General features: G+C 40.1%; 1 protein-coding gene across 2 annotated transcripts in view; it reads left to right on the top strand.

Moving 5' to 3' along the window:
- Positions 1–457: 457 nt before the first annotated feature.
- LOC140924885 (uncharacterized) overlaps positions 458–21082 on the top strand; it is a 21149-nt gene continuing 524 nt past the window's right edge. Inside the window, exons 1-19 of one of the 2 annotated variants that reach the window (XM_073374877.1) lie at positions 458–839; positions 1300–1478; positions 2778–2848; positions 3870–4033; positions 5955–6073; positions 6877–6986; positions 7486–7588; positions 8085–8171; positions 13884–13974; positions 14660–14711; positions 15981–16090; positions 16627–16708; positions 16923–17010; positions 17617–17717; positions 18643–18784; positions 19164–19247; positions 19584–19693; positions 20865–20913; positions 20985–21082. The exon at positions 20985–21082 is cut by the window's right edge and continues 524 nt beyond it. In XM_073374877.1, coding sequence (XP_073230978.1) covers positions 512–839; positions 1300–1478; positions 2778–2848; positions 3870–4033; positions 5955–6073; positions 6877–6986; positions 7486–7588; positions 8085–8171; positions 13884–13974; positions 14660–14711; positions 15981–16090; positions 16627–16708; positions 16923–17010; positions 17617–17717; positions 18643–18784; positions 19164–19247; positions 19584–19693; positions 20865–20907 — 2064 coding nt within the window. In that variant the 5' untranslated portion in view covers positions 458–511 and the 3' untranslated portion in view covers positions 20908–20913; positions 20985–21082. Of the gene's footprint in view, positions 840–1299; positions 1479–2777; positions 2849–3869; positions 4034–5954; positions 6074–6876; positions 6987–7485; positions 7589–8084; positions 8172–13883; positions 13975–14659; positions 14712–15980; positions 16091–16626; positions 16709–16922; positions 17011–17616; positions 17718–18642; positions 18785–19163; positions 19248–19583; positions 19694–20864 lie in introns of both variants that reach the window. The other variant, XM_073374876.1, reaches the window with a different exon arrangement.

Genomic DNA, 21082 nt, shown 5'->3' with positions numbered 1-21082 from the left:
CTTCAAAGAATCTGATTGGTCAAAAACTGTAGCATAGAAAGAAAAAGGCGGGAAAGTAAAACGCAGGTTGCCGCGGACATTTTAGTTCTTCATAGGGTGGAGTGGGTCAATTTTGGAAATACAGAACGTTTCCATTCTGAGTTCCATAAAATTCAAAAATGTCGTGAGATTGAGTATTTTTATTCATTTCGAATTCTCATTTTATTTGAGCTTTATACTAGTCCGAGCAGTTTTAATAAGAGTGGTAGTTATGTCGTGTAGACTAGAGTCAACTTATTCAGACAGGAATCCATAGTGAATGTTTTCTTTTTGCTGGTTGGTTGTAGTTATTGTTTCACCTTTCTTATTTTTCCAAAAAATCCCAGTGATACAGTATTTTTGCTGCTATGCGTACCTCCACCTCCACCTCCACTCCCTACGTCACCATGGCTACCGTCAGGGGTGGACACAGTGTGTAGTTGCCCCTTCCCATAACATCCCCCATAAAACACCTCTCCATCATATATCCAAGATGGCGGACAAAACGACGGATGACATCTTGTCCCTCCTTTGCAGTCATACTAAGTTAGAAAGAGACAAGGGACTACAAGCTTTAGAAGAAAAGTTAAAGGAGACTTCAAATTTTTCCTCTGATTCTCAAAGAGTGACCGATTTCCAAAATTCGCTGGCTTCGTTGGTTGAATCAACCGATCGCGGCTGGGAAGCAAAGCATGGAGGATTGATCGGATCCAAGGTTCTTGTACTAAACAATCTTGGGTCTGATGACTTTACCGAGGCCCTTCGAAAACAAGCTTTACGTTTAATGCACGATGAAGAAGCCCGAGTAAGGATTGCTTCAGGTGAAACATTATTTTCTGTAGATCGTAGACTTCACAATGCAAGGACACTGCATAATTTGTTCTCTTGTTCGCTGTCAATTTTGCTGCAATTTGATTGCCAGCAAAAGAGCAATGAAACATCATTCTAAGATTTGTAATATAAAAAATGATGATCAGTTGTAAAATTATTCATCCTCTAATCTTAATCCAGAATAACACATCTTTAAAGTTTGAAAAAATCAATTCTGTTGTTGTTTGTAACAGTGCCATAGTAAAATGTGGAGTTAAACTCCCTCTCCAGGGTAATCATTTTGCTTGTCTTGCAATCAATGGGAAACTTAAGGTAACAAGAATCATATTGTTAACATCTCTTCTTTTCCAATTATGAGAACAAAATGTCAGCAAATATTTTAGAAATAAAAAAAATCAGTGGTTGATTTTTTTTTTTACTATTTTAAAGCTTCTTTTTTTAAATTTACAGGTGAAATGCTTGGTGCCCTTTGTACAAGGAAAGGACCAGACATTTATGTAGCTTGCCGGGAAGAAATTTTGAAAAGCGTCAGTGATAATCTTGAAAGAAAGTTGCCTGACTCTGAGGAGTTGAGTGGAGGACTGATGCATAAGTTGACTGGTGGAGAACATGATACATCACAAGAAACTGTAAGAATTCAAAGGCTTTGGATGTTAGTGATAGATGTGTCATCAGTTACTCTCTCTCCCTCTATATATTTATGTTGTCTCAGTAGTTAATTTTTTATTTCAGTTAATTTTTATTTTTCCATTGTTATGTTTTTGGGCATGGTAACGTATGCTAACGAATTTAAAACAAAAGAAAGACAAAAATTAACTGGAATAAAAAAATAACTGCAACATATATATATATATATGTAGATAGTAGTTTACTTTTCTCTTCAGGCATGGGCAAGAGAGTCACTTTTTAAGGGGTTGCCTGGAATAAAGCCATGATTGCCTTACCGGTATAATAGATTCTCAGATTTCTTTTGTATGCCTGGTATTTGAGTAAGAATTATAATAATATTATCAATGTTTAGATGGAGAGGGAGCTATGGGCTTTGGTGTGGCATTTGAACACTCCCTTTGTCCCCACTCTGGGGATTTTGATTACAAATTTTGGCCCAAACTGTGGTTTTGATAACCCCACAAAAGTATATTTTATCAAATTTAAACTATTTTCCAGTCCCAAAGGCTGGAAAGTTCACCAAAAATGCAGACATTGATTCCCTGCATAACCCTATGTAAACTTACAAATGGCACATGGGATTTTGTGTTTTGGAGATGCTTAATCCATCTTTCCATAATTCAGCAAGAATTAATTTACTAATATCATAGGTGACGAATAATTATTACTCCTTAATTTTGGCGCGAAATTTCAACGTTAATTTGTAATTTCACATGTGAAATTACAAAATTGCCATGGCAACCCTTCTGTATGTCTCAGTGTCAAGATGGTGACGAAGTTTTAAAATGCCATGAATGAAGATGTCAGGGCACAAAAAGACGTTTTAGAAAACCTGAACACACAAGAGAACATCAAGAAGGATTCTAACAGGTATTTTGCCGAAAAAGTCTGAAAAATTCTGAACTTTATAAGCCAAATTTAAGGTCTAAACATTTGAGAGAGTGGAGTTCTCGATCGATATGATCCAGGATAAACATGTCAAAAATCCAAGATTGCTAACGTAATTCGTCACCCATGATATTGATAGGTAATCAAATGGTTTACTCATGAAATTAGCAAATAATTTCAGGTGCGTTTTGTCCAAATCCTAATAATTTCCCGAGCCTTTAGGCGAGGGAAATTATTGGGATTTGGACAAAACGCATGTGAAATTATTCCCAAATTTCACTCGTCACCATTTGATAACACATACTAATTCATCCCATGACCTGTTTCTAAAGTGTAATTATGTATGTCATTAATACTTTCATTATCTATAGCACAAAAGAGCTGATGCAGCTCAGATTTTCCATGATACGGCGGGCTGGAAGCACCTTGAGACAAGTATGAGGTAAATTGTATTCAGAAACATTGTAGGCATATAAATACAGGTATCCCTAAAACTACTGTTTATCAACCATTTCTGGTGTTCTCCCTAAATTTTAGCTCAGTAGGTAAGGGACCATTCATGGCTAGTAAGGCATAGAATATGTGGCAGAGGAGCACTTATCTTGGGGACAGGGGGTAGTGGAGCGAGGGACATGGCTTTGGCCTTGCTGTGAAATTTAGGAGCTAAGTTCTCTGAAACGTTATCCCCTCATTTTAAGACCTATCGTACACAAATCAGCCGCTGCTATCTTTGGACAACAACATTTGATTCCAATAATTTTGCTCTTCTCTGTCTTCAATGCTCTCTTTCCAAAATGCGTGGCCCATATGAAAAGGTGTGTTTACTTTTAAGTATACACTTCCATAGATTCATTCATTACCTTGACCCACTAATATACATGTACAACAGAGTGGTACCTATATCTACCAGTGTGTGTCTAAGGTCATGGAGTTCTAGCAGGCCCATGGCCACAAAAACTGAACGTTTCTCAAATTTTGTCAGTGTTAAAGATCAATCTTGTCAATAAATGTAGCGTATTAGTATATATATCACAGCTTGTAAGGTATCCTACAATTCAGTCTTCTGACTGCAAAAGGGACAATAAACCAGTGATTTGATTTGTTTTGATTTGATTTGATTTGATTTGACCTGATCAGATCACAACTTGCCTATTTTTTAAAACAACTTATTAAAGTTTACTTAACCTTCAAGCGGTTGCGGGTGGTAAGTAGTGAACATTACCTCAGATGGTAAATTTTATTGGTTACCACCTGATGAGGAGAACACTGCATGTTCCTTGACTCTCGATAACTGCAAGACTGACTTGTCACTAAGATACTTTTAATGCTCAAATTAGCACCCGCGACACCTGTGTCAAAAGACACTTATTTAAAGAAAGCACTAATTCATTCTTCATAGTTTTAGCCTGGAGGTAGTACTTGTCTTTGTTTTAAATGAACTAAAACTGGCACTTGTTTTGTAGATGTCTACAATCTGTTATAGAGGGATGCGGCAAAGCCTTTAATGAACACATCACTCAGAATCTACTAGACCTGATATTTCAGGCCCTAAATCACACAAATAGATTTGTAAGAGAAACTGGCTACCAGCTTTGTGGATCTTTGGTGCGGCTGGGAAGACTAGAAGGTACTAATAATCCTTTTTTTGTTTTTTTCATTTTGTTCTGTTTTTACCAGCAATTATTCTTGCTCTCAAAATCAATTCATACAGTTGAATAATATGCAAAAACCGTTGGGAAACCTATCCAGTTACAGGCAGAATGGTGTCATTAGGAAGGTGATTCAAACAGGGTTTTGTCAATGTGGCTATTACATTGTACAATAAAGCAGTCTTTATATGAGTGTTGGTTAACAGAGCATCAACTGTACATAATGCACATGTACAGTGTATTCTGTTTAAGGAGTGGAACTATTAGCTTTATATATAAAATAAAGTACACAGATAAGAATTTGTAACTGTGGTACTCTTACATTATACTTGCCTTTTTTCTAGAGATAAGACTCAAAATTAAACTAAAAATGTATATGAAAAACAGTTTAACAGTAACTACACTGTACAGTGTATTTCTCAAAAAGGCTTTATTTCAATGTTCTCAGGTGGTCAAGGTATTGCAAGTTTAGACTATTTGGCTTAACGATTTACCTGTATTATTCAACATCACTCAGTAGAGTACAAATGACGCTAAAAATGAGTACAAATACCACACAGTATTTGTACTCCAGGCCCCAGTTGTTCAAAAGTTGGATAGCACTATCCACCGGGTAAATCACTATCCAACGGATAAGTGTTAGGGAAACCAATTGTGCTATCCAGTGGATAGTGATTTATCCGATGGATAACGTTATCCACCTTTTGAACAACTGGGGCCAGAAGACTGGTTTGACACATTATAAGCTCAAGATACAACAAAGAAGATGAAACTGAAGTTGTGTGATAGCGACGGTTGTAGCGACAACAATCCTTGAAATAAACAAGTCAAACAACGTTTATTAAATCTGAAATCCCAACCAAGAAAATGAACAATCTTCACCTCTAGTTCTTTTAAAATGTGCGGAAACTTGACATGGTACTGTAGACTCTGCACGTTCTCTTTTTGTTAGTATAATGGGTAAAGATGAGGTTTCAAGTCCATTGTTCACACGTAGCTCTTTCAAACTTCTTGATATTTTGTCATTCCATTGCAGTTTTCATACTGTACAGTTTTTCTACTTGCAGTCCATTTTACGTAACAGAAAGACCATCATAAGCCTCACAATTAATTCCATCTCTGTTTTCCATGCAAATGTTTGAAAGAGAGAACCTCAAAGTGCCAAAAAAACTTGAAAAAATTTAATTCGCTGAGTAAACTAGTTTGACAAGTTTCCATTTCTGACTAATCAGCAGCAGTGTTGCTGAAAGCGTGCAAAAAGTGGACTCATGTCGGTGTGTCATGCATTCTAGTTATGTAAGCGAGCACATTTATACTCGCCCTACTCAGTGGCGGATCCAGGGGAGGGGCCTAGGGGGCCTGGGCCCCCCTTATTTTTGGACCAAATTGAGGCCCGAAGGGCTGGAAATTTTGGGGGTAGACCAGGCCTTCTTACCGCCCTCCCCCTTATCTCAAGGTCTGGATCCAGTACTACTTCTGGCTCGCCAAAATACAGCATGACTCATAAAAATATCATACGATACTGCACAAAAAACTGTCCAACAAGATATATATATCCTGACAGTTCACTCTGCAAAACAAAAGGGAGTCAGTAATATTACTGGAGTATTTATTTTATAATGTCAACTAGATTAGCCCTGTGGCCTGAACTTAATCTTCTTGGTCTCAGTCAATTTCAGGGTGTTCATTAGACGTCAGAGATCAGAGAATTCTCCGTTAACTTTCCAGAATTCTTCAACTAATGTTCGGTAGCTTATGACTATTTTTTATCCAGACGTGGAGCCTCTTTCAAAATATTCTTGTGTAAAGTTACACCTTTCTTCTGCTACTAGGATTCTTAATGAAAACCCTGCAATCTACGAAAATTCCATTTTTCTTATTATATTTTATTATTTTCAGACAAATTGTCAGGAGCTACCCTGTCACCATCAGTGAATGTGGAAAATAATGCTATCCTAAAGCACGGGGAGCAGTTTGCAGACTATCTGAAAAAAGGATTATCAGATAACTGGAGCCAGGTGAGGTTTTTGTCTTATGTTAACCTTTACAAAATTAATTTCACCAAGATCACTAAGTTACCCAGTAGTTGTATATAATACAATGCAAAGACATAGAGGATATTACATGACCGCGTGGAGATACGAAATTTCTCTTCGAGTCTTGAAAAATATTTCACGAGTGAGTGCAGCGAATGGGTGAAATTTTTTTTTTAACACCAGAAGAGAAATTTTGTATCTCCAAGGGACCATGTAATGTTCTATTAATTTTATTATATAACCACCAAAGAAATGCTGAGCCATTTTACTTAAATAGGTTTTTGGTCTGAAAGGTGCAGTTTATTATGAAGCCATAGCAATGGTGATATTTTCACATGTGAGGATATCATGTTATTTTCACATGTGAAGATATCAAGTTTTCGTGCGAAAGTTCACTTGGTATTTCATTGGTGTTTATATAATAAATTGCATTTACATGTAACAATAGAAAAATTGTTTATACAATCATGTAAGTTGTTCCGTTGTTTCACCTTGCTCATTTTCTTCCAGTCTTCTTTTATACTTGAAAAAACATCCGGTAATGCTTAATCTTATCCTCAATTAAGTCCTTTCTAAGACTAAAAATTAATTATATTGTGATGTGACACTGTGTAAAGTTAAGTGAAGAGATTATGTGAGAGAAGGCTTTCATAAACCATTAAACTCTCTGATCTAATTTCAAATTCTTCCTCTGTTTTAAGAGAATTTACAGTACAAAGGGTAAAGGGAATCTACTAGTGTATCAAAAATTTGTTTTGTTAACATGACTATCCCTTCTCTCACAGGTTCGTCTGGCTGCATCAGTGGCCACACGTCAGTTTTTACAAACTTTACCAAACAGTGAATCAAGGGAAAGATTTTATCCTAAAATCTTGCCAGCAATGTGTCTTAACAGGTTGGATATTACACAGTTTAATTTATAGGAGATCTTACATGTAAAAGTACAGCGTAAAGTGGTACAGCAAATTAAAGTGCTGCTGTGGATGAGTATTTGAAGTTTTTTCTTCACACAAAACATTAATGCCATCACTGTCTTTACTGTATCCTCATTAGTGATTTGTCAACTGTCTGCTTAAAAACTGTCTCCGTACTGTTAGCTTACTAACATAATCAATGGTATACTCGTGAAATTAGAGAAAAATTTCACTTGCATTTCGACAAAAAGTGTGTGAAATTATTACCTAATTTCGCTTGTCACCATTTGATATGTGATACATCAACATACCGACTTACATGTATGACAATATGCTAAAACAGTGTCATGCTGACATTTTTAAACATTGACAAGCTGTGATGCCAACTGACTAGACAATGACATAGTTCTTGTGTATGAATAAGTTTGGAGTTAGATGTGGTCAATGTTTTAACATGTATTACATGGTCACACTCTTCAGGTACTATGTGGCTGAAGGTGTAAGAATCTACTGTCAACAAAGTTGGAAAATGGTTGTTGGAACAGAAGGAAAGCAACTAGTGGAGAAGTACATCACTGAAATTGTAAGTATGCATCTATTGTGTTGGCTACTGCTGTGGAAAGGCATCTTTCCCAATTATTATTGTAGTAACAAGATACGATTTTTGGGTGCTTTTCAGGAATCACACTTCCTTGTTAACAAACCTATTTTGTGGTGCCAAAAAAACCATTTCAATTTACTATATTTTAGATGTGTCGATGTGTGCAAATTCACTCTTGTCTGGAAGAAATGATATAAGGAAAGTCATTCCCAAAAAATGAAATGATACACGGAAAGTCATTCCAAAAAAATGAAATGATATAAAGAAAAACATTCCAAAAAAAATGAGTGCATTCCTATTTCAGTGGTAAAACATGCCAAGCCAAGGGCAGAGAAAATGTGGTGGAGTATCTGGGTGGAATATTTAATAATGTCAAGGATAAGGTGCAGAGTTTGAATTACATATTAGTTACAGTGGATACATAGCTATGTCCTTATGAAAACAGAATAACATGATTATTTCTGTTGTTGTTGGCTAGGTGGAGTTTTACATCAGTCAAACCAAGGCCGATAACCATGCTGTAAGAGAAGCCGCTTGTGCTTGTATTGCAGAACTAGGAACTAAGGTCAGTGTTTTTACCCTTAAATTGCCTTACAATTGCCAAAAGGTTGATACAGTTGCCGGAGAAAACACCTTTTCAAAATTTGAATTTATTTGTCTTGTTGTTGATGATGATGTAATTAAATTCAAGTTTATTTTGTCTACTTAATGTTACCACAGCAACAACTCTTTCAGTAGTATTTCCATGACATCTACCTTGTTACCTTTTGTTCCCCTTCTTCCCCTGTTCCCGATCCTGTTCTTCCTCTCTTCCCATGTTCCCCCTGTTCTGCTGTTCCCCTTGCCCCCTTGTTTTTCCTGTTCCCCCTGTTGCCCTTGTTCTCCCTATTTCCCTTGTTCCCCTGTCTTCCCCCCTGTTCCCCTTGTTTCCCCTGTTCCCCTTTTTCTCCCTGTTCACCTATTTTCCTCCTGTTCCCCTTGTCCTCCCTGTTCCCATGTCACCCTTGTCCTCCCTGTTCCCCTTGTTCCGCCTCTTCCCCTGTATTCCTCTTCTTCCCCCTATTCGCCTTGTTCCCGTTTCCCTTTTTCCCCTGTTCCCCCTGTTTCCCTGTGTTCCCCTGTTCTCCCTGTGTTCCCCTGTTTCCCTGTTCCCCTTGTTCCCATGTTCCCCTGTCCCCCTGGGTTCCTCCTTGTTCCACCTATTCCCCTTGTTTTCCCTCTTCCCCTTGTATCCCCTTGACCCCTTGTCCCCCCTTGTTACCTCTGTTCCCCCTTCTTACCCCTGCTCCCCTGTTACCCCTGTTCCCGCTTGTTACCCGTTACCTCTGTTACCCTTGTTACCCTTGTTGCCCCTTGTTACCCCTTGTTACCCCTTGTTACCCTTGTTACCCCTTGTTACCTTTGTTACCCCTTGTTACCTTTGTTACCCCTTGTTACCCCTTGTTACCCCTTGAAACCCCTTGTTACCCCTTGTTACCCCTTGTTACCCTTGTTACCCTTGTTACCCCTTGTTACCCTTGTTACCCCTGTTACCCTTGTTACCCCTGTTACCCTTGTTACCCCTTGTTACCCCTTGTTACCCTTGTTACCCTTGTTACCCCTGTTACCCCTGTTACCCTTGTTACCCTTGTTACCCCTTGTTCCCCTTGTTACCCTTGTTACCCCTTGTTACCCCTTGTTACCCCTTGTTACCCTTGTTACCCTTGTTACCCCTGTTACCCTTGTTACCCCTTGTTACCCCTTGTTACCCCTTGTTACCCTTGTTACCCTTGTTACCCCTTGTTACCCCTTGTTACCCCTTGTTACCCTTGTTACCCTTGTTACCCCTTATTACCCCTTGTTACCCTTGTTACCCTTGTTACCCTTGTTACCCCTTGTTACCCTTGTTACCCTTGTTACCCCTTGTTACCCCTTGTTACCCCTTGTTACCCTTGTTACCCTTGTTACCCCTTTTACCCTTGTTACCCCTTGTTACCCCTTGTTACCCCTTGTTACCCTTGTTACCCCTTGTTACCCCTTGTTACCCTTGTTACCCCTTGTTACCCCTTGTTACCCTTGTTACCCTTGTTACCCCTGTTACCCCTGTTACCCTTGTTACCCCTTGTTACCCCTTGTTACCCTTGTTACCCCTATTACCCTTGTTACCCCTTGTTACCCCTTGTTACCCCTTGTTACCCCTTGTTACCCTTGTTACCCTTGTTACCCCTGTTACCCTTGTTACCCTTGTTACCCCTTGTTACCCCTTGTTACCCCTTGTTACCCCTTGTTACCCTTGTTACCCCTTGTTACCCCTTGTTACCCTTGTTACCCTTGTTACCCCTTGTTACCCTTGTTACCCTTGTTACCCCTGTTACCCTTGTTACCCTTGTCACCCCTGTTACCCCTGGTTACCATTGTTACCCCTTGTTACCCCTTGTTACCCCTTGTTACCCTTGTTACCCCTTGTTACCCTTGTTACCCTTGTTACCCCTGTTACCCTTGTTACCCCTTGTTACCCCTGTTACCCCTGGTTACCATTGTTACCCCTTGTTATCCCATTGTTACCCTTGTTACCCCTTGTTACCCCTTATTACCCCTTGTTCCCCCTGTTACCCCTTGTTACCCCTTGTTACCCTTGTTACCCTTGTTACCCCTTGTTACCCCTTGTTACCCCTTGTTACCCTTGTTACCCTTGTTACCCCTTGTTACCCTTGTTACCGTAGTTACCTCTATTACCCCTTGTTACCCCTTGTTACCCCTTGTTATCCCTTGTTACCCCTTGTTACCCTTGTTACCCCTTGTTACCCTTGTTACCCCTTGTTACCCCTTGTTACCCTTGTTACCCCTTGTTACCCCTGTTAACCCTTGTTACCCCTTGTTACCCCTTGTTACCCCTTGTTACCCTTGTTACCCCTTGTTACCCTTGTTACCCCTTGTTACCCCTGTTACCCCTGTTACCCTTGTTACCCCTTGTTACCCTTGTTACCCCTTGTTACCCTTGTTACCCCTTGTTACCCTTGTTACCCCTGTTACCCCTGTTACCCCTGTTACCCTTGTTACCTCTTGTTACCCCTTGTTACCCCTGTTACCCCTGTTACCCTTGTTACCCTTGTTACACCTGTTACCCCTGGTTACCATTGTTACCCCTTGTTACCCCTTGTTACCCCTTGTTACCCCTTGTTACCCTTGTTACCCTTGTTACCCCTTGTTACCCTTGTTACCCTTGTTACCCCTGTTACCCTTGTTACCCCTTGTTACCCCTGTTACCCCTGGTTACCATTGTTACCCCTTGTTATCCCATTGTTACCCTTGTTACCCCTTGTTACCCCTTGTTACCCCTTGTTCCCCCTGTTACCCCTTGTTACCCCTTGTTACCCTTGTTTCCCTTGTTACCCCTTGTTACCCCTTGTTACCCTTGTTACCCTTGTTACCCCTTGTTACCCTTGTTACCGTAGTTACCCCTATTACCCCTTGTTACCCCTTGTTACCCCTTGTTATCCCTTGTTACCCCTTGTTACCCCTGTTACCCCTTGTTACCCCTTGTTACCCCTTGTTACCCCTTGTTACCCTTGTTACCCCTTGTTACCCTTGTTACCCCTGTTACCCTTGTTACCCTTGTTACCCCTTGTTACCCCTTGTTACCCCTTGTTACCCCTGTTACCCTTGTTACCCCTGTTACTCTCCCCTTGTTACCCTTGTTACCCCTTGTTACCCTTGTTACCCTTGTTACCCCTTGTTACCCCTTGTTACCCTTGTTACCCTTGTTACCCCTTGTTACCCTTGTTACCCCTGTTACCCTTGTTACCCCTGTTACCCTCCCCTTGTTACCCTTGTTACCCCTTGTTACCCTTGTTACCGTAGTTACCCCTATTACCCCTTGTTACCCCTTGTTACCCCCTTGTTATCCCTTGTTACCCCTTGTTACCCTTGTTACCCCTTGTTACCCCTTGTTACCCCTTGTTACCCTTGTTACCCCTTGTTACCCTTGTTACCCCTTGTTACCCTTGTTACCCCTTGTTACCCCTGTTACCCCTGTTACCCTTGTTACCCCTTGTTACCCTTCTTACCCCTTGTTACCCTTGTTACCCCTTGTTACCCATGTTACCCCTTTTACCCCTGTTACCCCTGTTACCCTTGTTACCCCTTGTTACCCCTTGTTACCCCTTGTTACCCTTTTTACCCTTGTTACCCTTGTTACCCCTTGTTACCCCTTGTTACCCTTGTTATCCTTGTTACCCCTGTTACCCTTGTTACCCCTTGTTACCCCTTGTTACCCTTGTTACCCCTTGTTACCCCTTGTTACCCTTGTTACCCTTGTTACCCCTTGTTACCCCTTTTTACCCTTGTTACCCCTGTTACCCCTGTTACCCTTGTTACCCCTTGTTACCCCTTGTTACCCTTGTTACCCTTGTTACCCCTTGTTACCCCTTGTTACCCTTGTTACCCTTGTTACCCTTGTTACCCCTCTTACCCTTGTTACCCTTGTTACCCCTGTTACCCCTGGTTACCATTGTTACCCCTTGCTACCCCTTGTTACCCCTTGTTACCCCTTGTTACCCTTGTTACCCTTGTTACCCCTTGTTACCCTTGTTACCCTTGTTACCCCTGTTACCCTTGTTACCCCTTGTTACCCCTGTTACCCCTGGTTACCATTGTTACCCCTTGTTACCCCGTTGTTACCCTTGTTACCCCTTGTTACCCCTTGTTACCCCTTGTTACCCCTTGTTACCCCTTGTTACCCTTGTTACCCCTTGTTACCCCTTGTTACCCCTTTTTACCCGTTGTTACCCGTTGTTACCCCTTGTTACCCCTTGTTACCCCTTGTTACCCTTGTTACCCTTGTTACCCCTTGTTACCCTTGTTACCCCTTGTTACCCCTTGTTACCATTGTTACCCCTTGTTACCCCTTGTTACCCTTGTTACCCCTTGTTACCCCTGTTACCCCTGTTACCCCTGTTACCCTTGTTACCCTTGTTACCCCTTGTTACCTCTTGTTACCCTTGTTACCCTTGTTACCCTTGTTACCCCTTGTTACCCCTGTTACCCTTGTTACCCCTTGTTACCCCTGTTACCCCTGTTACCCCTGTTACCCTTGTTACCCTTATTACCCCTTGTTACCCCTGTTACCCCTGTTACCTTTGTTACCCTTGTTACCCTTGTTACCCTTGTTACCCCTTGTTACCCCTGTTACCCCTGTTACCCTTGTTACCCCTTGTTACCCCTTGTTACCCCTTGTTACCGTAGTTACCCCTTTTTACCCTTGTTACCCCTTGTTACCCTTGTTACTCTTGTTACCCTTGTTACCCTTGTTACCCCTTGTTACCCCTTGTTACCCTTGTTACCCTTGTTACCCCTTGTTACCCCTTGTTACCCCTGTTTCCCTTGTTACCGTAGTTACCCCTGTTACCCCTTGTTACTCCTGGTACCCTTGTTACCCTTGTTACCCCTTGTTACCTGTGGTACCCGTTGTTGCCTCTGTAACCTTTTGTTACCCTTTGTTACCCTTGTTACCCCTTTTTACCCCTTGTTACCCCTGTTACCCCTGTTACCCTTGTTACCCTTATTACCCCTTGTTACCCCTGTTACCCCTGTTACCTTTGTTACCCTTGTTACCCTTGTTACCCTTGTTACCCCTTGTTACCCCTGTTACCCCTGTTACCCTTGTTACCCCTTGTTACCCCTTGTTACCCCTTGTTACCGTAGTTACCCCTTTTTACCCTTGTTACCTCTTGTTACCCTTGTTACTCTTGTTACCCTTGTTACCCTTGTTACCCCTTGTTACCCCTTGTTACCCCTTGTTACCCTTGTTACCCTTGTTACCCCTTGTTACCCCTTGTTACCCCTGTTTCCCTTGTTACCGTAGTTACCCCTGTTACCCCTTGTTACCCCTGGTACCCTTGTTACCCTTGTTACCCCTTGTTACCTGTGGTACCCCTTGTTACCTCTGTAACCTTTTGTTACCCCTTGTTACCCTGGTTAATCCTTTTTACCCCTTGTTACCCCTGTTACATTTTCTACCTTTACCTCTTTCTCTTGTTACCTTTTTAGTTTGTTGTTTTTTTACCTGGTTACTTTTTACCTTATTTCCTTTTTTCTCTTGTTTTCTTTTACCCTTTTTCCTTTGTTAGGAATATTCCCTTTTTGCTTTTTTTTTCTTTTTACCAAGTCCATGTACATGCCAGTACTTAAACCATTGTCACATTATAAAAATACCAAAGTTTTGCTGTTGATTTTAACTTGTAGTGGCCCATGCTTTACTGTTCCTTTAATTTGTTTTATGTTACATGACACGGTGTAGGTTGATCAAGACTGTTTGCGGTCACATGTGTCTGATCTTTTGCATGCTCTTGTGTGTTGTTTCAAAGATGACAGCTGGCCAGTTAGAGATGGTGAGTTTTTCCCTTGTGTCCCTGTTCCACTTGTTCTCTTATTCCCCTTGTTGCCCTCTTGCCCTGTTTTCCTTGTGCTCTTGTTGCCCTGGTTCTCTGTTGCCCGGTTCCCCATTCTCTTGTTCCCCTTGTTGCCCTTTTCCTCTGTTCGCCTTGTTCCCCTGGTTGCCCTGTTCCCCTGTTCCCCTTGTTCCCCTTGTTGCCCTGTTCCCCTTGTTTCCTTGTTCCTCTGTTCCTCTGTTGCTCTGTTCCCCTGTTTCCCTTGTTCCCCTGTTCTCTTTGTCCCCTTTTTCCCCTGTTCTCCTTTTCCCCTTGTTTCCCTCTTCTCCCGTTCCCTTTGTTCCTCTAATTGCTATGTTCCCTTGTTCCCCTTTTCTCCTGTTCTCTTTGTTCCTCTATTTGCTATGTTCCCTTGTTCCCCTTTTCTCCCGTTCTTTTTGTTCCTGTAATTGCTATGTTCCCTTGTTCCCCTTGTTCCCCTTTCTCCTGTTCTCTTTGTTCCTCTATTTGCTATGTTCCCTTGTTCCCCTTTTCTCCCGTTCTCTTTGTTCCTGTAATTCCTATGTTCCCCTTTTCCCCTTTATGGTAATTGCCAATACATAGTGCAAAGATTGCCACTTTTCACCAATACACTGTAATGTTTAACATGCTTGCATGTACAAAATTATGTTAACTTTCCTTTCAGCTGCATGTGTGGCCTGTGGAAATTTTGTCCTTTGTTTCCCTGAGGAATGCAGGTAGGTTTCAGAGTTATAACAGGGGTAGTGTTTGGAGTATTTATTCCATCTCTTTATTGCAGAAGGGATGGAAACAATGCCCAAGTCTGCTGAAGACTGTAGCACACAGTCAAGCAATGCCATATTATTGTATTATATTTATATATATATATCTGTCTGGATTTCATACAAGGTGCCTGTACTGAGTCTCTAGACGCTCAACTCCAAGGAGCCATAACTCAACCTCCCCACCCATGAAGCTTATGACTAGTCAATCACTTCCCCCAAGCTCTGCTAGTAGTGTTATGATTAAGAGTCACCGCATTGATTTGGCTGGCCTAGGCCACAGGAAAAATTATCTGACTCTGCACTGCTTTCTGACATAAAACTCTAACCAAAGTGACAAAATCTGCCCTTCCTAACCCCCTGGCTTTCACTCAAAACAAGGAAGCCACCCACCCACGGAGAGGTCTGGGCCTGGGCTCTCTTTTAGCAAAATCACACAGATATATATATATATATTTTTATTTCTGTTCTGACTAGACGAGTCTTTTAAGTAAATGCACATAATAATGTGACTTCATTCTAGGTTTCACAATCAAACTTGTTTGTCTCATAACAAGTCCAATGGTGCACTATTGGTCGAGAGGCATGCAAAACCACATACTTACATGTATTGGTAGTTTCTGCTTTTAGCTTTTCTTTTCTTTCTTTTTTAACATTACTTGACAATTATTGTATGAGGCAGAGTATCATTTGAAGAATTATAGAGATTGAGGACTGTGCTGTAGAGTGGATGTCATTTTTCACATATCACAAACTTCTTCCAAAAATTGGGTTAACAGTAGCTGGTTTTGTCGAATCATCCATTGGATTTTAACCAATCAGAAAAAGAGAAATATTTTGAATGAATGATAAATGTAGTGTTTTATCGACATGGCTTTTTTCCTCTCTATATGAAATATACTTATTGTATGAGTATCTCATTTATTTTGAATCCGCGAACAAAATTCGATGGAGTTACCGTTGGAATGAAACCTATTTAGCAGCCTTTTTGCATAGTACAATTTATTTCTGAGGAAAATGAATTTTAAAAGGGTTAGAGAATTGTGGTTTCCATTACAAGTTACAGTACTGTTATAAAGCAATAAGAGCATTTAGATTTTAAGGTCTAATTGCCCTGCTGATTGTTAACTGCTTGTTTTTGATAGAAAATCCCTTATAAACTAAGTACCAGGGTAATTAAAAACTTTATTTTTAGTTTGTTCTATTTTTGCTGTCTGTTTTAAGTCCCAGCATGGATGAACTATATCCACTGTTTTTTGGAAACTTGTCAGACGGTATTCCATCCGTACGACAGGGAGCTGCGATGTCACTTGGGAACGTTGTTAAAGCTTATGGTATGTTACATGTTTGCTCACTGTTATAGTAGTCGAACCTCCTGTAAGTGACGACCAAAAATGCAAAGACTCACTGATCACTTATAGGAGGATGTCACTCACTAGAATCAAACCACAGGGGGCCTCTTCCAGGCACATCTTCTTTATGGAAGATAATTCATTGCATGGGATTTCCAAGTTATACCATTTGTAGTTCCATCTTGTCTTTTAAGTTCTTCAAAGGCATATATTCTAATCTAGGTAGCATAGTGCGCAAAGAGAATATAGAGATCAGAGAACAAGTCAAATGGTCGCTTACAAGAGGTCAAAAACAATTGGAAAATCATTAAACTTTCAGGTCAAAAAAGTGGTTGCAGTGTTTGACCGGGAAAGTTTTGGTCTTTTGGATAGGTGGTCGCTCATGGGAGGTGGTTACTATGAGAGGTGATCGCAAATGGAGGTTCGACTATAATTAGAAGCCTTAACTAGCTTTATTATGCTCTTTGGTGGTAGTTCTTATTGCTGCCTTGTTCTAATAATTTTACCATTACCGTTAGGTGAAAGTGCTTTAGTCATTGTGCTAAAGAAAATAACAGAGGGTCTACAGGGAGTTGAGAAACAGGAAGCTACAACAGAAAAGTAGGTTTTTGGAAAAAATATCCTTTTAATTATCCAATTAACATACATACAGTTTCAAGAACTAGGCTCTATTTAAGTGATTATGAGTTCTTTCACATTTTAGTTGAAATACCAGTAATATTCTGTGGTGTATTATTTAAGGCATACTTTCAAGCCCTTAGTTCTATAATCTTTGCGTATTTTCATAGCATCATCTTTTTTGCCCTTTCAACAGGTATGCAGCGATTGAAAAGGGTCCTGCAACATTTGGAGTGATAAAGAGACTTAGAGACAATGACATGGAGCTACATACGGACAGACAGGTGCGGTATCTTGAATCTTTTACTCACTGGAATGATGGTGACGTGTAAAAGATGTAAAAGAAGCTCTAACTGGAGTCTGTATTGTATGGTATTACTATTCAAATGAAAGCTACTGAGCATGTAGTACTTTCCTGTGGTACTGTTTAATATGCTGTACAAGGTGGTTCTAACTTTTGAGTCTGTTGATGAAATCCTATGGTGTGACCATTCAAATGAAAGCTACTGAGCAGTACTTTCCTGTGGTACTGTTTATTATGCTGTACGAGGTGGTTCTAACTTTTGAGTCTGTGGATGAAATCCTATGGTGTTACCATTCAATTGAAGGCTACTGAGCAGTACTTTTCTGTGGTACTGTTTATTATGCTGTACAAGGTGGTTCTAACTTTTGAGTCTATGGTGTGACCATTCAGATAAAACCTTTTTTGGCTGAACTTTCAGATGGTACTGTTGTTTTTCAGCATTTTACGAAAACTTTGGATGGTCAGATCACAGGCTATGATGTAATCGTAGACTCTAACTTACACTCTGCATCATATCGGTTTTACAGTTCATATGATGTTCCATTTCTTCCTTGAAGAATTTTAACTCTCACCTTTTTCCCTTAAGATGTACTCGTGTGGCTCCCTGGCCCCTAAAATGAGAAGAGGTGGTGGATGTGCAGACCATCTCTTTAGAAGACCAGCTGAACCGTGGGAGAAAGCCGATGGGTAAGATGAACTTTACTTTGTGTTTTGTAGTTAAATCTGTTGTCATGTGAAACTAGTATGCTACCCAGTTTGATGCAGAATTTCTGTTTTCCTTACACCTTTTAAACTTATTAATAATTCATACAGAAAATACAATGAGTGTTTGGCAATCAGATGAAAAACCGCTCATTTTTGCATCCTTAATTTCTCATTCTAAAATCATTTTGTTGGAGAAGTAATATCAAGCATTCGACACCGTGTTTCATCACCAGATGAAACACACCGAAGTTCGTCAAAAATACTCTGCTGCATGTCATATTTTCAACTCTCTTCTCAGTGTTTCATCTGGTGATGAAACACTGCGTCTCATGTTAATATCTTAATATGTCTTAAAGGACCCAATGTTCACTAACATACAAAATTTTCTAAATTGAACTCCACAACTTTCCTTAACAAATTTTTAGACAGGAGAACTTGTGATAAGAGATCAAAGCAATTCTATTAGGTGTTCATGTTAGTTATTCGTATAACTTCTTTCTTTATTATAAATGTATTGATACTATTAGGAGAAAATTGATGTTGATTACTTTAATCTGGACTTTAAGGAGTTAAAACCATTCACCTGAGAATGCTTTACATCTAGTGGACAGCTAAGCTTGTTTAACCCTTTAAGTCCCAATAGTGACCAACACTAATTTTCTCCTAACAATATCCATACATTGTCAAGAGATAAGTTATGAGAATTAATAAAATGATCACCACAGATAAAATTCTTTGACCTTTTATCAAATTCTCTCAACTAATTCTTAAAGGAGATGTATGGAGATCAGTTTGGAGAATTTGTATGTGGATATTGGGGCTTTTAAAAAGGGTTAATAAGATGTGAGATCAGCATGAGCTCACTGTGTATGGTATAGTGATGTTTATTGATATTTTCTCTTATCAGTTGTGTGGACTTACTCGCAGAATTAGCAGCCAACCCCAAGACACACAAAGAAGTCATCAAGTTAATCCCACTTGTATCAGAGGCTGCCCACCACAAACATTATACACAGCATCTCCATCTTTTGGAAACTGTTTGTACTCAGGTAAATATTTAATGGTATTTATTACCCTCAGATACTTGAACTTTCCATATTTTCCCTTTGAACGTAGATTTTATAACTAGGCTATTGCCACTTTGTGTACAGCTTGCTGCATTATTATAAACTCGTAGGTGTTCGGGCCTTTTCTGATAATGTTTGGACTATGAAATAATGCAGCAATGGAATAAGAAGTACCACTTTTATCAAGCTTTTCATTTTGTTTACAACAGAGAAGTCAAAGAAAGTTTGTATGTTTTTTAGTAATAAATTATACTATAACGCATATTTGGTCATATACATATTCGAATTTGCACATTATAAGAAATAAAAATTATTAAAATTATTATTATTAAATGCTAAAATAATGTTTTTCATTTGTCAGTTGCCCGTCATTGCCAAAGGCATTGGAAAAAATCAGTTTAAAAGATACCTTGAGCTCTTTATTGATACAATATTCTACAGCCTGGTAAGATTCATTTCATCTTTTATTTTTTTTATTATTATTTTATTGCTGGGCTGCCTGTGCGGCCCAGTTATAAATTCGGTTTTCGGTCGTCGGTGCAGAAAAACGGCCTCCCGGGGGAGGGAAGACACGAGGGTCTGGTACTGAGAAACAATGTAACTGTATTTTATGCAAAACAAGCAGTTTCTAACTTTTGAGTCTGTGGACGAGATCTTATGGCATGACCACATTCAAATGAGACCTCTTTAGCACAACCTTTCACCCCTTTATATTATATGAAATTTGGTTTTGATCAATAGTTAACTTAGATTTACTGATGTATTCATTTTGTGTTCTCAGAAAAGTGACAATGCACTGACTTCGACTGCGGCTTCTGAATGCCTTTCTCAATTCAGTACATTGTTAGGGCCATCAATATTAAGAGGACGGATAGAGATGCACAACCCAAGGTAAACGTTACCACAATGACCATATATTTTTATCCTTGACGAGCAAGGGTGGCCCAGTGCTGAGTGGTGAGACCCACTCAGCTCCCACCAATGTGGCCCGGGTTCAAACCCAGGCATCTTAGTGACATGTGTAGGTTGAGTTTGTTGTTGGTTCTCCCTCGCCTCAGTTTTCCCCTTTCTTCAAAAACCAAATTCCAAATTCCTATTCCACCAGGAATGTGGATGTGCTGCCTCTAAATCATCATTTATTTTATCCTATATGTTTGTTTATTTACATTGGTATACAGTAAATTGGGTCAAACGTAGCTCTATATACTACTTAAAGGAATAGCTGCCTTTGAGACAGCAAAATTGAAACAAGTTTTGAAGGGCGTTCAAACGGAATTTAAATACCCATATTTTAAAACCTGGTTGTGTGTAGTGTCATCATCTACTTATGGGAATGTTCACAGGCTATATATGATATTGACTTGTTTCACTGCCTCCTACTTAGCTCAGTTCGTAAGGGCATGATAAGCTGTGATTAAAACCCCTTCAACATTCAGATGATTCCATCACTGGGTAGTCTTGTCTTCTTCATCCATGCATTAAAATTATTGGGAGGGGACATTAATAAACCTTTGACCTTGTTAAAAAAGAGTAGGGCAGGTAGGCCCTGGTGTAGTGATTTAACTGATTGGTACCATCATTGGTCTGGGTGTGCCATCATTGATGTGGGTGTTCCTTCGTTGATCTGAGGATGTCATCATTGATCTGGGTGTGCCATCATTGGTCTGGGTGGGCGAGGTGTCATCAAACATGGACTGAAGAGGTTGCATAGCACGCCTTAACATACTGACTCCTGATCCCGCCTCCCTGGCCCCTCCACAATTTAGCAACTGCCTGCAAGAAAGGGAAATCTGGCACTTACCACTATTGTTTCTCCTTTTTCTTCAGTTCACTAACTTTATTTATTGTGGATGATGTTGTTTAGGTTTCTGGGAAACTGCCTACCTTCCCCTCCCCTAAGCCATCATTTTCCCCAAAGTGAGAAGTATGTGTTAATGTTAGCTTAGGGTAGGGGTAGGTGGGCCGTTTTCCAGAAACCTATATTGATCCATCCAGTCTCCCAAGCCCCTGGCCCCCAGTTTGATTCGACTAACCCCCACCCCCTGATTTGATTTTGTTTCAGTTATCTTGACCTTTTGGATCAAAGACCTCCAGGACCCATGTAAAGAAAGTCGTAACAGATATATGTGAAGCAGTTATTACTACTGAGTCAGACACTGACGGCAGTACTGATACCCTTTATCCGCTAAATGGTGATTTATGTCATCAGTGTAGAATTTCTGTCGCTGAAGCGCAAACGTCCCTTCTGGCGAAATGGAGCGAGGTGAATCGGTTGTTTTC

This window comes from Porites lutea, chromosome 14 (genome assembly GCF_958299795.1).
Source record: "Porites lutea chromosome 14, jaPorLute2.1, whole genome shotgun sequence".
In the NCBI taxonomy this organism is placed as follows: domain Eukaryota; kingdom Metazoa; phylum Cnidaria; class Anthozoa; order Scleractinia; family Poritidae; genus Porites; species Porites lutea.
Note: the sequence above shows the minus strand (reverse complement) of the source record. Positions and strands in the feature narration are given on the sequence as shown.